Here is a 19,371-nt window from a genome sequence, read left to right on the forward strand (position 1 = left end):
ATCTCTGTGCTGAGCCCTGATTTGACTCTGTCTTTATAACCAGAAGACTTTGTAAAATAAGTGTCAGTGTTGTAATCTTTTATGACCTTCGAACCAGGAGGTAATCCATGACATCTCACACTTTCATAAACCTAGTTATAAGAGTCAAAATAGCCTCTATTGGCTTTATTCCAATATGAGACTCATTATCATTCCTGTGAGCCATGCCTAGGTATATGTCACAATGTCCTCTGTTGTTATGAAGAAGGCAGAACAGCCACATTACCTAAATGCTGGGACAGGAATATTTCTATATTCCCTTTGTAGACACATAGCTTGTGTGCTAATTCCAGCTCTGTGGCACAATGTCCTTTGTGGGCAGTGTCCAGGCAGAGGAGGAGAGTCATATCACCTAAATGATGGACACAAAAATATGTCACAATGTTCCTGTTGATAATGCCCAGGCAAGAAAGTCATACCATTTGGATGCAGTTTTTAGAAATGGTACAATTACTAAAATAAGCAGGGTACAAGCAGGTTTGGAGGGTCACGTAACCTAGACAATTGGTCCAGATGTACGTTCCAATCCTTCCTGAGGACATTGTTAAGATGACAGAGTCAAATCACAAAGGTGCTTGGCATAGGCGTTTGTCAAAATCTCATTTGTGGGCTATACCTAGACAAAATTATTAAATCATTCAGGAGCTGTGCAAAGGTAAATGTCACAATTACATTTATGGAAAAATTTCAGAATAAGGCTCACCATCCTGCACATACCCTGGCTTCAGGCATATGAATTGTTATTTGGCTTCTGCTGTGGTCTCACATATGACACAATAACACCTGTGTCCAGAGAGAACAAATGAAAGGTTACATCACCATAGGGTTTGTGGGTCCAGAGAAACAATACAATCCTCCTAGTGTGCAGGACCCTTGCAAAAGAGTCACATAATCTGGATGCTGGTTTCAGTTACATCAAAACTCCCAGTGTAAGCAGGACTTTGGCAAAAGAGGAGGTTCATTTCACCTAGGCAATTGGCCTAGGTATATGTCACAATGACCCCTTTATGCAGTAGCAAGGCTGGAGAGTGACCTCATGTTGTTACTAAGCCCAGCAACATATCATCATCTCCCTGTGGTGAGGGCACAGCCAAAAGCAAAAAACAAAACAAAACAAAAATCACCTAGATGCTAATCCGTGTGATACGCTACAATGCTTCCTGTGGACAAAACTCAAAATAGAGAATCACATCACCCAGGTGAAGTGCACAGTTACATGTCAAAGTGCACTGTAAGTGCAGGGCCAAAGAACTAGAAGGGAGTCACTTCACTTATGTGAAGGACCTACATATAAGACACAATTCTCTTTGTAGGCAGGTTTCAGGATGATAATTCACACCACCTTGGTAATGGTCCCAGTGATATATGAAAGTGTCCTTTGTTGGCAGAGCCAAGGAAGTTGCTATATATTGCTTAGGTGCTTGTTCCTCATATGGCACAATTTCATCTGTTGTCTGGGCCTAGAAAAGACGGTCAAATTATTCATGTCCTGGGCAAAGTTACCTGACTCAAACACACTCTCAGAAAGTTCAAAAATAAGTTTCACATTCCACACGAGTTGTGTGGTTTTGTGTATGTGAGTCAACTCTTTCTATGAGTTGGGTTGAAGTATAGGAGTCAGTCTCAACAACTGGCAAGATACATGTATAAAAACCTCAATCTGACTGTAAGATTTTGTTCCCACAGGGAAGTCACAGCACCACAGCTGTGCTGAATTATGGTTCAAACGTTACCAAACCACCTCTGAATCTGATCCATGTATGAAAGTAATTATTTCAATCTTTGACTGCTTTATATATGTTAGATTTAATAACTCATTCCCAGGCCATGTTCATGTGTGAGAATGACAATCGTTTCAGCTGGGTGTGCATACAGGAGTCTCATTCTCACCTCACTGCTGGTGTCTGTTATGACACTCTTTTTATCATCAATGCTTTTTATGATACACCTGAGTGTTATAATCATTAGTGAACTTTATACAAGTGAAAAACACAGGACTTTACCCATGACAGTGAGAGTGAGTGACTATGGCAGTAAAAATAAAACTGCTGGCTGAGTCCAGGTATGAGAGTTATTATTGTGCATGTTTGCTTAAACCAGAAATATGTCACAAGTTCACCTGTGAGCAGGGGCAAGGCAAGAGAAGCACATCATCTGGGAGCTGAGCCAGTGATACAGTATAATCTAATTTTGAGGCTGGTTCTAGTCAGAAGAATCACAACACCTGGGTGCAGCTTCAAATAGTATGTTACCAAGCCCACTATAGAAAGGGAAGAAGAAAGAGAGAAGAGCCACTCAGCCTATTTACTGGGCTCCGCAATATGTAATAAACCTCTCTTTTGGGTAAGTCTAGAATAAGAAGGAGAGTCACATCACCTAGATTTTTCAATAATCAATATGTCACAATTTCCTTAGTTATCAGGACCCAGGCAGGAGAAGAGAGTCACGTTACCTAGGAGTTAAGTCAAACAATATTTCACAATGTCCTTTGAGGGCACAGAACAGGCAGCAGAGATAAATCTTCTAGCTTACAGGGCCAGAAATAAGTGATAATATCCCCTGTTGGTAGGGTCCAGGCAGAAGAGTCACATTATTATTACTGTAACCCAACGATATGTCACAATGTACCCATGGGAAGGAATTTAAGTCAAAAATTCTCAACACCTGGGTATTAGGCCTAGGAATATGACAAATTTCCTTGTCTTTGATGGTGACACCATTAACTGTGAGCTTGGTTTGTATATGAGAGTCACAATCTCCCATGATTCCTGGGCCATTGTATGACACTATGCAACATTTAAAGGCTTTATACAGCATGCATGAGTGTTGCAGACCACTCTGAGACCTACATGCTTGTATGCATTCACAATGTTGGCTATTGCCCTAAACACAGGCATAATAGTCAACATCTCTTCTGTAGGCTCTTTTCGGGAATAGTACTCATTATTATTCCTGTGAGCTGAATTCAGAAGTGAGTCACAATCTCATCTGTGGCCAGATCCACATATGAATGTCACAATTACAGGTTTATATTTTATTCACTTTTTAGACTCAGGACTTGAATAATGTGCTTAGGTCATGTGGGATGGGAAGAATATTTGCTTTCATCTGGGAGTGTAATTGAGAGTCCCAATCAAAACTTTTTGCTGCTGCCTGTCATGAAAGCCTCTGTACAACCCAAGGAGTTTATATATTATGAATTAGTATTGTAAAGTTTTGTAAGCATGGTACAAATATGCAACTCAGGACATTATCTATTCCACTAAGCCTAGTGATGAAAGGCAACATATCTCCTATTTGCTGAATTTCAGTACAGGTTTGACAATTATGCCTGTGAACTAATTAAGGTATATGTCATATTTCCATCTGTGGGCAAAAAAATAGGTAGAAGGGTAACATCACTTAGGAGTTGTGTTAAGCATCATGTCAGAATACCCACTCTAGGCAGATTATAGGAATTAGAGTCACATTAAATGGGTGTTAGATTCAGCAACATGAACCATCCAACATGTGAAAAACAAACAAACAAAACAAGCAAACAAACAAACAAACAAAACAGCCAAGGGATGAGAGTCAAAACACCTACATAATGGGCATAGAATATGTCAAAATACCTTCTGTGGCTCTGGCACAGGCATGACAGTCACATTATCCAGGTGCTGAGCCCAGCAATATGCCATAATTCTCTCTATATGCTGGAACCAGGCAAAAGAGTATCATTATCTCAGTGCTGGGCTCTGCAATAAGTCAAAATTTGTGTTTGTGGGCACGGTTTGAGAAAAAAATGAGAGTCAAATAACCTGAGTGCTAGGCTCAGATATATGTCACAATTCCCCCAGTGCAAAGACCAGGCAGAAGAAAAGAGCCATTTCATGTATGCCATGGGCTCAGAGATGTATCCCAATGTCCCCAGTAGGCAGGGACAGCCTAAAGTAATAGATCACCATGCCCAACGTAGATGGGTTAAAGGAAAAAAAAAAAAAAAAAGAGAATTACATCACCTGGTTGCTGCACTTAGCAATATTTAATAATTCTTTCTCGGCAGAGTTCAGGACAAAGAAGAGAAGCATGTCACCTAAGTTTTGCACTCAATCGTGTGTTACAATGAAGATATGTGAAAATAGCCCCTGTTTCCAGGGCCCAGGCAGAAGACACATATTATCATGATTTTGACCCATAATGCTCTTATAGAAAGGAATTTAAACAAAAAAGACTGAACACTGGGGTACTAGATCAAGAGATATGACACAATAGCTTCATCTTTAAGAGTGACATCATTGTTAGTTGTGAATATAAGTGTCACAGTCTCACGTGTGTGCTGCCCATTGTGTGACACTCTCTACTACATCTGAGAATTTTCTACAACACGCATGAGGGTTTCAAAACTCTGAGTTCTTCATGCTTATATGGACTCATGATCTCACATATTGCCCTAAACCCAGGTATGACAGTCAACATCTCTCCCATAGGCTGGCTTCAGGGATGAGACCATCATTATGCCATGAGCTTGGTCCAGAATGGGTCACCATCCCACCTGTGGCCAGATTCACTTCTGAAAGGCACAATTCCAACTTTGTGCTTTATTCAGTTGTTAGACTCAGGACCTCAACAGGGGGCTTGTTGGGGTCACAATCTTAACTTTTGGCTGCATCCTGTTATAAATATCTCTGTCCCACCCAAGAAGTTTGTATTATGTGAATAACTGTTGTCAACTTACGTGAACTTTGTACACATTTGCAATGAAGAACCTTACCTATTGACATAATCCTAGTGGTGAGAGGCAAAATATCTTCTGTTGGCTGATTCCCAATATAAGCTTGATCATTATGTTTTGAACTGAAGCAAGGTGTATGTCACAATCCCATTTGTGGGCAAAAAACTAGGCAGAGGGTTAACATCACTTAGATGCTCTGCCAAGCAATATACCACAATGTCTTCTCTAGGCAGAGCCTAAAAATTAGGCTCAAATTAACTGACAGCTTGAGCCAGAAATTTGATACAACCACATGTGGAAGAATCCCAGCAATGTGATGAGAGCCAAAGCACTTACAGAATGGGACAAAGATATGTCAAAATACCTTCTGTGGCTCTGGTACAGAAAGGAGAGTCACATCATTAGCAGGTAGGCCAAACAATATGCCATAATTTTCTCTTTATACATGTCCTAGGCAGAAGAGTAACATCATCCAGGTGCTGGGCCCTGAAATATGTCAAAAGTTCTGTTTGTGGGCCTTGTTCAGCAAGACGATGTGAGTCATATTACCTAAGTGCTAGGCTCATCAATGTGTCACAATATTCCCGTTGTAAAGGCCCAGAAAGAATAAGTCATATCACTTAAGTTGTGCTCTCCGAGATATGGCCTAATGCAACCAGTAGGCATGGCTCAGGCAGAAAAAGACAGTCATATAACCTAGATGCTTCTTTAGGAATATGTCACAATTTAATATGTTGGAACAACCAGATAGAAAAGCCAAATCATTTGGTCCTGTGTCCTGAGATATTCTTAAGTCACCCTTAGAGAAGGACCCAGACAAGAGACTTACATCACCTAGATGCAAGTTTCACCCTTATGTCACAATGATCTATGTGGCAGAACCAAGCAGGAAGTCACATCAGCTAGGCCAGAGATATGTTGCAAAGCCCTCCTTAAAGCATGACCCTGATAAGGGTGCCATCGCCTTTGTGCCTGGCCTAGCAATATGTAGGTCCCAAGAGGAAGAGCCATATCACCTACATGATAGGTTCCATGATATGTCAAAATGCCCTTTTTTGAGCATGGCACTTGCAAAAGAATATTGTGTGCCTGGCCTAGAAATATGTCTCTGTTCTGCCCTGTGTGCAGGACCCATTCCAGAGAGGAGAGTTATGTCTTCTGATTGATGGACACAGTGGTATGTCACAAGGATGTCTGTGGGCATGGTGCAGGCAAGAATGTAACCTCACCTAAGTGCTGGATCTAGTGATGTCACTATTCTTACTAAGCAAGATACAGGCAGAAAAGTCACATCATTTCAATGTTGACCCAGGTAGATATCAAAATCCCATTTGTAGGCTAGATCCAGTCTGAAGAGTGAAATCACACAGGTGCTTGCCTTAGGTTTATATCACAAAGTGCTGGAATAATAGGCATTAGTCACCATGTCTGGCCTTTGAGTGCACCTCTGTGTGAGATTTAGTACCCTAATTGTACCTGTTCTTTTGAGAGAATAAAAATGGGGTCAGCTGGGTGTGCATCCAAGAGTCACAACTGCACCTGGTTGTTGTTCCCTGTTATAACACTCTTTGTATCACTCTGGCTTTATATGGTATACCTGAGTGTCATAATCCTCTATGAAATTCATACAATTAAATGACCCATTACTTTACTTATTGCCATAAGACTGACTATGAGAGCCAAAATATCTCCCCCTTCTGGGCCGAAGTATGATTGTTATATTAGTGCATGTGAGTTGAACCCAGCTATATGTCACAATTTCACCTGTAGGCAGAAACAAGGCAGGAGGGTCTCACCCCCTGGGTTCTGAGCTCAGGATACATTATTATCTTCTTTGCAGCCAGGACCAAGTTAGAAGTGTCACATCACCTGGGTACAGCCTCAAGTAATATGGCACCATGTTCCCTGTAGACATAGTTTGAAGAAAAAGGGGAGAGTCACACCACCTTGGTGCTGGGCTCAGCGATATGTAGTAATCCCCTTTTTTGGAGGAATCCATAATAAAAGGGAGAGTTGCATTAACTAGGTTTTGCACTCACCAGTATGTCACAATTAGTTTACGGGCAGGACCTAGGCAGGACAGGAGAGTCACATTTCCTAGACGCTATGCCCACCAACATCACAATGCTACTTTTGGGCAAATCACAGGCAAAATAGACAAATGACCTAGCTGATAGGCTTATAGATATGTGGTCATATCCCTTGTTGGCAGGGCCAAGGCATGAGTCACATTATTATGATTCTGACCCAACAATATGTCACAATGCACACATAGGGAATGATTTAAGTAAAAGTTTAACACCTGGGTACTAGGCCAAGTGATATGCCACAATCTCCTCATCTTTGAGGGTGACACCTTTAACTGTTAGCTTGGCATGCATATGAGAGTCATAATGTCACATGTGTTCTGGGGCATTGTATGACACCCTTTCAACATCCGAGAAATTTTTATGGCAAGCATGAGTGTTGCAAACTACTCTGAGGCCCACAAGCTCATATGGACTCACAATGTTAGACATTGCCTTAAAACCATGTATGATAGTCAAAGTCTCATATTTAGGCTGAGTTAAGGAATAAGACCCATTTTTATGCCTGAGTGCTGGCTCCATACATGAGTCACAATCAGACCTGTGACCAGATCCACACATGAGAGTCAAAATTCCACCTTTGTACTGTTTTCTTTTGTTAGATTCAGTACATCAACAGTGGGCTTTGTAAATGTGCGATGTGACAACATTTATTTTCACCTGAGTATGTTTTTGGGAGTCATAATCTTAAATTTTTGCTGGGCCACGTTATGAAACACAGTGTACCACCTAAAAAGTTTATACAATATGAGGTAGTGTTTTAAACTTCTGTGAGATTTGTACAAGAATGTAACCCAGGATTTTTCCTATTGCTCTAAGCCTAGCGATGAGAGGTGAAATATCTTCCATTGACTGAATCCCAATGTAAGTCTGGCCATCATGCCTGTGAACTGAATCCCGGTATATGTCATAATCCCATTTGTATACAAAAAATTAGAAAAAATAATAACATCACTTAGGTGATGTGGCAACTAACAAGTCACAATGCTGTCTCTATGCAGAACCTAGATACACAGGTCACTTTAACTGGGTGCTGGACCCAGCAATATCACACAATTCCACATGTGGAATATCTTAGCAAAAGTATGAGAGCCAAAAGACCTATTTTTGATATGTGAAATTATGCAAAAATACTTTCTGTGACTCTGGCACAGGCAGAACAGTAGCATAATCAGGTTGCTGGGCCTACCAGTATAATTCCCTTTCCATTCAAGTCTCTGGCAGAAGAGTAACATCATCTGGGTGCAACAGGTCAAAATTTCCCCTGTGACTATGGTTTACAAAAAAGACTACTGTGATATTACCTAATTGCTGGGCTCAGCAATATTGTCCAATCCCCTTTTAAAGGCACAGGCAGGAAAAGAGAGTCATGTCACTTAGGTCATGGGCACAGAGATATGTCCCTATCTCCTCAGTAGGCAAGCCTCAGGCAGATGAGGAGAGTCATATCACCTAGATGCTTCCCTAGGAATATTTCACCATGTAATATGTGGGCAGAAATCAAGCAGAAGGGCCAAATCACTCAAGTTCTGGGTCCTCAGATAAGTCACAAGGCTCTTTTAGAATAGCACCCAACCAAAACAGTAACATCACCTTGATACAGGCTCTCTGCTTATGCCACAATGCTCCATCTGAGTAGGGCCCATGGAAGGAGTCGCTTCACCAAGGTGAAAGGCCTAGAGATATGTCACAATGTCCACTATGGAGCATTGCCCTGGCAAAAAAGTACCATCACTTCTGTTCCTAGCCTAAAAATATGTCACTCTACAGGTTGACAAGGCCCAAGCAGAATCTGAGAGCCACGTTACATAGGTGATAGGACCAGAGATATGTCACAATGCCCTCCTTTGGGCATGGCTCTGGCCTACAACTACCCTCACCTGTGTGCCTGGCCTAGAAATATGCCATTGTTATTCATTTGCATATGGTTCATTCAAGAGAAGAAAGTTACATCACCTATGAGGAGGACACAGAAATATGTCACAATAACTTTGGTGGGCATGGCACAGGCAAGAATGTAACATCACCTGGTTGCTAGATTTAGTGATATGTCACAATACATACTGAGAGAAGGGCCCAGGCATATGAGTCACATCACCTTGAGGTTGGCCTAGCTAGATATCAAAATCCCATATATGGGCTGGAAGAAAACTGGGGAGTCAAATTACACAGGTGTTTGGCAAAGATTTATACCAGAATCACAACGTCAGAAAATTTGAAAGATGAGATTTACAATACCACACATGTGCTGTTTTTATTTATGACAGTTTGTTTCATCCATGTGAGATGAGGAGAGTCCTGTCAGCAGGGTTTGCATACAAGACTCACAATTTTACCCATGTGCTGAGCCCTTTGTAAAATAGGTGTGAGTGTCATAATCTTCTTTGATCTTTTTACTAGAAGCAGATCCTGAACATCACACATCCCTAAACCTAGTTATAAGAGTCAAAATATCCTCTATTGGCTGAGTCCACATATGAGCCTCATTATCATGCCTGTAAGCCATACCTAGGTGTATGTTACAATTCCTTCTGTGGTTATGAAACAGGCAGAGAAGCCACATCACCTAAATGATGGCCAGAAATATTCCAGTATTCTCTGTTGGCAGGGTCCTGTCAGAAAAGCAAAAGCAAAAAAAAAAAAAAAAAAAGAAATCACCTTGTTGACCCAAGTGATATGCTGCAATGCTTCCTGTTGACAGAACCCAAAAACTAGAATCACATCTCCTGGGTAAAGTGCCCAGTTATGTGTCACAATGCAATGTAAGTGCAGGGCCTAGGCAGTAGAAGGGAGTCACATAACTTACATGATGGAACTAAATATAAGACACAATTCTTTTTGTAGGCCAGTCTCAGGCACATTATTCACATCACCTGGGCAATAATCCCAGTGATATGTAAAAGTGTCCTTTATAGGCAGAGCCAAGGAAGGTGTTATATATTGATTAGATGCTTGTCCCACATATGGCACAATTTCATCTGTGGTCTGAGAATAGAAAAGACAGTCAAATAATTCATGTGCTAGGCAAAGGTACCTGTCTTAATTACACTCTCAACAATATTTGGAAATAAGTTTCACTTCACACACAAGTCCTGGTTTTGTATATGTGAGTCAAAACTTTCCGTGAGTTGCGTCAAAGTACTGGAGTCACAATCTCAACAATGGGCAAGACTTACATATAAGAGCTCCAATCCCACTTGAAGATTGTGTTTCAGTAGGGGAGTTACAACAAAACAGGTGTGCTAAATCATGGTTTAAATATTACCAAAGCTCTTGGGAATCTGATCCATGTAAGAGAGTAATTATTTCAACCTTCAACTGTTTGTTTTTTTTTTTTATGTGAGATATACTACCTCATTCAAGTTTGAGAATGGGAATCATGTCATCTAGGTGTACGTACAAGAGTCACATTCTCACCTGGTTCCTGGTCTCTATTATGACACTCTATGTACCATTAAGAGTTTATGTGATAGATCTGAGGACTATAATCCTTCGGGAACCTTATACAAGTGAAAAACCCAGAACTTTACCCATGGCCATGAGACTGGCTATGATAGTCAAAATATCTCTACTGGCTGGGTACAGTTATGACACTTATTGTACATGTGTGTTTAACCCAGGTGTATGTCCCAATTTCACCTGTGAGCAGGGACAAAGCAGGAGAATCACATCACCTCAGTGCTGAGCCAGTGATATGGTTTAATCTCATTTGCAGGCTGGTGTTAGTCAGAAGGGTCACATCAACTGGGTACAGCCTCAAATAATATATCACCAAGCCCATGATAAACAGGGAAGAAGAAAAAAAGGAGAGTCACTCTACCAAAGTGCTGTGCTTTTCAATATGTAATAATCCCCTCTCTTGGCAGAGTTTAGAATATGAAGAAGAGTCACATCATTTAGCTTTTGCAATCAGTAGTATGTCACAATTTATTTTGTCAGCAGGACCTAGGCAGGATAGGAGAGGCACATGACCTAGATGTTAAGTCAAATGATGTTTCACGACATCCTCTGAGGGAAGAGGCAGGAGAGACAAATCACCTAGATTACAGGCCAAGAGATACGTAATAATATTTCCTCTTGGCGGGGTACAGGCAGAAAGGTCACATCATTATGATTCTAATCTGGCGATAAGTCATAGTGCATCCATATGTAGGCATTTATGCCAAAAACTCTCAAAACCTTGGTAGTAGGCCTACATCTGCTGGGTGAGGCATCCACTCCCACAGAATCCTCATGCCACCACCCCAACCTCTCACCCTCAATAATTATCTAACTTTTTATGCTATTACAATTAATTGTGACCACTACCCCATCGTACTCAAATATTCATTGAACTAACATCAACTTTCCTAATAATTCTAATAATAAAGCCCCTGAAATGTCAATAGTTGACTCTCATTTCAGGATATTCCTTAATAGCAATAGCCACAGTATAACCAAAAACAACCATCATATCACCTAAATAAATAAAAAAGACTATTGACCCCATGAAAAACCCACAAAAAATCAACACAATACCACAACCCACAGCATCACTAATAATTATCCCTGGGCCTCCATAAATAGGAGAAAGTTTTGAAGAAAAACCTACAAAACCTATAACCAAGGGAATACTTATTAAAAATAAAGCATATTGCATTATTCTCACATGGACTATAACCATGAAAAATGATAGGAAAAACCGTCATCGTACTTCAACTGTAAGGACAATAATGACCAATACTCACAAGCCACATCTGCTAATAAAATTATTAACTACTCATCCATTGTTGTTTCCACACCATCTAACATTTCTACATGATGAAACTTCAGCCCACTTCTTGGTGTCAGCCTAATTCTCCAAATCCTCAAAGGATTATTTTTGGCCTTGCACTAGACTTCAGACACCTCAACTGCATTTTCTTCAGTCACTCATATCAGATGAGATGTAAAATACAGCTGAATGGTTCGCTATTTTCAGGACAATGGCCATTCAATATTTTTCATTTTCCTCTTACATGCTGGCCGAGACTTACACTATTAATCATTTCTATTCCTAGAAATCTGAAATGTTGGCATTATCCTCTTATTCACAACTATAGCATCAGCATTCATAATCTACATGCTCCCATGAGGAAAAATATTATTCTGAGGTGCTACAGTAATTATAAATCTACCATCAGCCATCCAATATATTGGAATAGACCTTGTACAATGAATCTGAGACAGATTCTCAGTTCACAAAGCCACCCTCACACAACTTTTCATCTTTCATCTTACTTTTCATCAATACTGTTCTAGCAACCATTCACCTTTTATTCTTGCATAAAAGAGGATCTAACAAACTTTTAGGGGTTTCATCACACACAGACAAAATCACATTCTACCCCTACTAAAAAACCAAAGATATCCAGTTTTAATTTTTCTTCTCCTTCTGATAACTCTAGTACTATTTCCACCTGACCTCCTGAGCAATTCAGATAATTAAGAGTTTAGCCAACCCCCTCAATACCTCACCCCACATTAAGCAATAGTTGTACTTTTTGTTTGCACACTCAATCTTACTATCTATCTCTAACAAACTAGGAAGTGTATCTGCCCTCATATTGTCCATCCCCATTCTGGCAGTTATTCCTGTACCTCACAATTCTAAATAACAAAGAATAATATGCCAGCCATTAAATCAATTCATATTCTGAATCCTAGTGGCTGACCTGTTTACACTCACATGAATTGGAGGGCAGTCTGTCAAATACCCGTTTTTTGTCATCAGACAGACAGCATCTATCATGTACTTCTCTACCATCCTCACCGTTATACTGCTTACTACCCTAATTGAAAATAAATTACTTAAATGAAAATTTTCTTGCAGTGTAATTCAATACTCTGGTCTTTTAAACAAGAAATGGAGAATCCCCTCCCCAAGATAACTCAGGGAAAAAGCATTCCTGCTTCACCATCAACATCCAAAGCTGAAATTCTCATTAAACTACCCCTGATTTTTTTTACAGCACACACTTAAACTACGGTATCAGTATTAATCAACTAGCTCTAATACATTAGTGCTTTTATGTATTTTGTGTATTACTCTTAGTCCCCATGAATAATATGTAGGACTATTATTGTTTATTCATACCTCCATACATGTGGATATATTACAAATCTAGTCCACATACAAATAAGCATGTATTAACCTTCCCTTAATCAACTATGGTACATCTACTACTATTGACTGTACAATACAATTCTAATTCATATGAATATTGAATCATACTAGACATCCTTAATATTACATAGTGCATACATTCTTTCATCAGACATAGCACATTTCTGTCAAGAAATCTCTTGTCAACATGGATATCCACTACCAAATTCTGGTTTCTTAATCTACCAACCTCTGTAAAATCATCATCCTGCTCAGGAGTACTACCCTCCTCATTCTGGATGCATAACACATGTGGGTGACTATTTTGAAAGGAAAACTGGCACCTGGTTCTTACATCAAGGACATAAAACTAAGATCACCCACATATGCCCCTGCAATAAGTCATCTTGGTGGACTAAGGGCTACACCCTATTAACCTCTAATGAGGGCACTGTCATGAATTTGGTATTTTCAACTTTGGAGGCTGCTGCTGTAACTTACCACCAAGGAAGGCCTGGTCCCCTCTGAATCAGTGTAGAGGAACTCAGATTTAATTCCTGCCAAATTAATTCTAGAAGCTGAGCTTATATTGAATATTCTGGCCTCACATAGTAACCATAGCTGTTAATTTATTCATGCTTAAAAGACGTAACAATTAAACAATAGGCACATAGGCTCATGCAGGTTTGCTCACTTTCAAGAACTTTTTTCTGATTAAATTCACAAACTTCTCCTCCCCTTATCACTGACTTTACCATCAATGAAGGTAAATGTATCCTTCCCAAATTCCAAAAACAAGAGACTAAACGTCAACACAGTTAAAACTCAAAAACCATATTTTAACAATGAATACCCCAAGAGCTACCCCTCGGTTGATGAAATATTCCTAAAAAATCTTAAGACCCCCCAAATCAAGCCTCCATTTTATATAATGAATGCAATAATTAGACGCCCACCCTAAATTATGAGTAATCCTCTCAACCAAATCTCTGCCAATTGAAGTTTAGACTCAGAATATTCAGAACTATTAACAACTATTTATATTTACTTCTTTCCTTCTCATATTCTAATTTTAGACTTAATTATTTGCACAGTTAATATAGCTTAATCATTTCAAAGAAAGCCACTGAAAATGTCTAGACAGGTCTAGACAATCCCATGAACAAATAAATTTAAACCTGGCCTTTCTAGTAGATCTTAGTAAGGTTACACAAGCAAGCATCCCCGCTCTGGTGAAAATGCCTTATAGATCACCCGGATCAAAAGGAGTAAGTACCAAGCATGAACAAACGCAGCTCAAAACACTTTGCTCAACCACTGACCCTCGGGAAATAGCAGTGATAAATATTTAGTAATAAATGAATATTTCACTAAGCTATACTGATATCTAGGGTTGGTCAATTTCATGCCAGCCACCGCAGCCATATGATTAATCCAAGCTAATGAAACTCTGTGTAAAGAGTGTTTAAAGTCTGCCCTCAGTAAAGCTAAATTCCATCTAAGTGGCAAAATAAACTCCAGCTGAAATAAAATATACTATGAAGGTGGTTTTAATATCCTGAAGACACAATAGCCAAGACCCAAACTGGGATTAGATAACACACTACGCTCAGCCCCAAACTCTAATAGTTACATTAACAAAACTATTCACCAGAATACTACAAGCAACAGCTTAAAATTTAAAGGACTTGGTGGTGCTTTATATCCCTCTAAAGGAGCCTGTTTTATAAACAATAAACCCCAATATACCTCAGCATCTCTTTCCCATAATCTATATACCCTCATCTTTAGCAAACCCTAAAAAGGTTCTTGCATAAACACAAGTATACACATACAAATGTTAGGTCAAGTTGCAGCTCATGAGGTGGCAAGAGATGGACTATATTTTCTATACCCAGAAAATCTCACAGTTACATTTATGACACCTAACAGCTCAAGGAGGATTTAGCAGTAAACCAAGAGTAGATTGCTTTGTTGAATGAGGCCCTGAAGTATGCACATACCACCTGTCACCCTCCTCAAATATTATTATAGAAATTACTATTACTGAAAACTCTCTGTGCACATATGGAAGAGATACATCATAAAATAGTAAGCATACTGAAAAGTGTGCTTGGACAAACCAAAGTGTAGTTTAACCCAAAACATCTGGCTTACACCCAGAAGATTTCATCACAACTTGATGACTTTGAGCCAACTCTAGCCCCAAACCTCCCCAAAAATATTATCAAACAATATTAATCATACCATTTACCTTAGAAAAAAAATGTATAGGCAATATAAATTTTTACCCTGGCACAACAGTCATAGTACCATAAGGAAAAGATGAAAAAACTGAGCAAAGCATTAAAAAGCAAAGACAAGCCCTTACACATTCTGAATAATGTGTAAACTAGAAATAACTTTACTCAGAGAACAATAGCCAAGTCCCCCAAAATCAGAAGAGCTACTCAAAAACGCTAAAAGAGCACATCCAACTATGTGGAAATAGAATGGGAAAATTCATGAGTAGCGGTGACAAGCCTACTGAGCCTGGTGACAGCTGGTTGTCCAAGATAGAATCTTAGTTCAACTTTAAATTTACTCACAGTATTACTTAATCTCCCTGTAAGTTTAACTGTTACTCTAAATTGGGACAGCTCTTTAGACCTCAGGAAACAACCTTCGTACAAAGAATACAAAATATTACCACCCTAATTGGTCCCAAAGCAGCCACCAATTAAGAAAGCATTCAAGCTAAACATCCAATTATCTTAAATTCTAATCACCATACTAAACTTTTAACATCACATTGGACTAAACTATTACTTAATATAAACAATAATGTTAATATAAGTAACATGAAAATATTTTTTTTGCATAAGCTTACATCAGACCAGAATAATTCACTGACAGCTAACAGCCAAATATTAGTAATTGATATAATGTGCACCCTATTATTTATACTGTTAATCCAACACAGGTATGCTTTGAGGAAAGATTGCAAAAGCTAAAAGGAACTCAGCAAATCTTACCCTGCCTGTTTAACAGAAGCATCACCTCTAGCATTACTAGTATTAGAGGCGCAGACTGACCAGTGAAAAATGTTCAATGACTAAGGTATCCTGAACGTACAAAAGTAGCATAATTACTTGTTCCCTAAATAGGAACTTGTATGAATGACCATAGGAGGGTTCAGCTGTCTCTCACTTTTAATCAGTGAAATTGATAATCTATCCATGAAGAGGCGGATATAAACAAATAAGACGAGAAGATCCTATAGAGCTTTAATTCATTAATGCAAATAAAACCTCAAAAGAGCCTACAGGCCCTAGTGTACTATCCCTGCATTCAAAATTTGGGTTGAGGTGACCTCGGAGCCTAATTCAACCTTTGCACAACCCAAACTAAGACTACAGTAGTCTAAGCGAGTTGACACACATTGATCCAGTAATTTGATCAATGACATAAGTTGTCCTAGGGATAACAGCATAATCCTATTCTAGAGTCTATATCAACAGTAGAGTTTAAAACCTCCATGTTGGATAAGGACATCCTAATGGTGCAGACACTGTTAAGGATTCCTTTGTTCAAGGATTAAAGTCCTATGTGATCTGAGTTCAGACCAGTGTAACCCAGGTCAGTTTCTGTCTATTTAACGTTTCTCCTAATATGAAAGGACAAGAGAAATAGGACTCACTTCATAAAGCACCCTTGCCCAACAGATGACGTTATCTTAATCTAACATATCACCACACACACTACTCAAGAACAGGGTTTGTTAAAATGGCAGAGCCTGGCAGTTTCATAAAACTTTAAACTTTATAATCATAGGTTCAACTCCTCTTCTTAACAACATGCCCATAATTAACCTCCTCCTACTTTTTAGCACTCTAATTGCTATAGCATTCCTTACATTCATTGAAAAAAAATTCTTAGGCTATATATAACTGTGCAAAGGACCCAACACTGTAGGTCCCTATGGACTGCTTCAACCATTTGTTGATCCAATAAAACTTTTCACCAAAGAACCCTTACATCCCTCAACATCTACTATTACCCTTTACATTATTTCTCCAACTCTGGCCCTTTGTTTCACTCTCCTCTTGTGGACTCCCCTCCCTGTACCAGATCCTCTATTTAATTTTAATGCAGGCCTCCTATTTATACTAGCTACATGAAGCCTAGTTTTCTATCTATTCTGTGATCAGGATGAGCAGCTAATTCAAATTATGCACTAATCAGTGCATTACAAGCTGTGGCCCAGACAATTTTATATGAGGTCACACTACCCATTATCCTGTTATTAGTTCTAATAATAAGTGTCTCATTTAGCTTATATGCACTCATCACAACACAAGAATTGCTCTGACTGCTCCTACCATTATGACCCATAGCCATAATATGATTTATCTCCACACTAGAAGAAACTATCCGAGCCCCTTTTGACCTAACAGAAGGAGAATCAGAGTTACTCTCAAGCTTCAATGTCAAATATGCCGCAGGTTCATTTGTCCTCTTTCTTATAGCAGAATACATGAATATGATCATAAAAATGCACTAACTGCTGCTATTTTCCTAGGAGAAATATAATATACATTCATCAGCACTCTATATCACAAATTTTATTATCAAGACCCTGCTTTTAACCACCCTGTTTTTATAAATTGGAACAGAATACCCCTGATTTAACTAAGAACAACTCATACATTTTCTATAAAAAATTTTCTATCACTTATACCAGCATTCTGCATCTCATATATTGCAATGCCTTTCCTAATTTCCAGTATTAAACCCCAAACAAATAAGATATGTCTGACAAAAGAATTACTTTGATAGAGTAAACAATAGGCATTAAAATCCTCTTATTTCTAGAACTATAGGAATTGAGCCTACCCATGAGAATCCAAAATTCTCTGTGCTACCTATTACACCACAACCTAAAGTAAGGTCATCTAAATAGGCTATCAGGCCCACACTCTAAAAATGCTCATTATACCATTCCGATACTAATTAATCTATTAGTTCAACTTATTATCTTCATTAATATTTTCACAGAAACTCTTATCTCAATGCTAGGCTTACACTGATTTCTCATCTGAACAGGACTAGAAATAAATAAAATAGCTTTTACCTCAATATTAATTAAAAAAATAAATTTCTGCTCTACAGAATCAGCCAGAAAACATTTCTTTACACATAAAACCACATCGATAATTCTCATGATAGGTTTCATTTCCAATAACCTTTCCTCCAGTCAATGAACAACAATAAACGCTATTAATCAGGTTTATCCTTAATAATAATAACTGCCCTAGTAATAAAACTAGGAATAGCCCCCTTACTTCTGAGTCCAAGGTGACCCAAAGAACTTCTCTAATATCTGGCATGCTTCTCCCCGCATGAAAAAACAAGCCCAAATATTGATTATGTTTCAAATTTTTCATCAATAAACATTAACATCCCCGTATCTATCAAGAATCTATCCGTTATAGTGGAAGCTAAGTACTTCCCAACTTATATGACACCATCTAACATGTGGGCAGAAACCAGGCAGAAGAGCTCTATCACCTGGGTACAGACTCAAGTGATGTGCCACCATGCCCAGTTTAGACAGGTATAAAGAAAATAAAAGAGAATCACACTACCTGGGTGCTGGGATCAGAAATATATAATGATTTCCTCCCTTGGCAGAGTCCAGGACAAAAGGTAGAGTCATGTCACATAGGTTTTCACTTAGTGATAGGTCACAATTTTTCAGTTGGCAGGATGCAGGCAGGAGATGAGAGTCACATTACCTAGATGCCATATCTAGCAGTATGTCACAGTGTCCCCCACGAACATGGCACTGGCAGGGGAGAGATAAAACCTAGCCAATAGGCCCAGAGGTATGTAAAAGTATCCTCTGTTTGCAGATCCCAGGCAGAAGAGTCGCATTATCATGATTCTGACCTACTGATATATAACAATGCCTTACAAAAAGGAATTAAACCAAAAATGTTTCAACCCAGAGGTACTAGGCTGAGGGATATGAGACAATCTCCTCATCTTTAAGGGTGACAACATTAATGGTTAGCTAGTTGTGTATATGAGAATCACAATCTATCCTGTTTGCTGGCCATTGTATGACACTTTCTATTACATCTGAGAACTTTATACAAAATATATGAGACTTCCAAACCTCCTTGAGGCCTAGATGTTTATATAGACTCAATCTTTCATATTGCCCTAAACCCAGGTATGACAGTTAATGTTTCTCCTATAGGATGGCTTCAGGGATGAGAGCACTATTATGCCTGTGAGCTGGGTCCAGAAGTGAGTCACCATCCCACCTGTGGTCAGATTCAGTTATGAAAGTCAGAATTCCTGCTTTCTTCTGTATTCACGTTTTAGACTCAGGACTTCAACAATGGGCTTCATAAATGCAG

At 39.0% G+C, this 19,371-nt stretch overlaps 1 protein-coding gene across 1 annotated transcript; it reads left to right on the forward strand.

Annotated features, from left to right (window-relative positions):
* The first annotated feature begins 15,168 nt into the window (after positions 1 to 15,168).
* On the forward strand, positions 15,169 to 16,728 carry LOC100499476 (MTRNR2-like). The gene has a single exon (NM_001193642.1). The coding sequence runs from the start codon at positions 16,123 to 16,125 to the stop codon at positions 16,198 to 16,200; it is 78 nt and encodes a 25-aa protein (NP_001180571.1). The 5' UTR covers positions 15,169 to 16,122; the 3' UTR covers positions 16,201 to 16,728.
* Positions 16,729 to 19,371: the final 2,643 nt, after the last annotated feature.

This window comes from Pan troglodytes, chromosome Y (assembly GCF_028858775.2).
Source record: "Pan troglodytes isolate AG18354 chromosome Y, NHGRI_mPanTro3-v2.0_pri, whole genome shotgun sequence".
Classification (NCBI taxonomy): Eukaryota; Metazoa; Chordata; class Mammalia; order Primates; family Hominidae; genus Pan; species Pan troglodytes.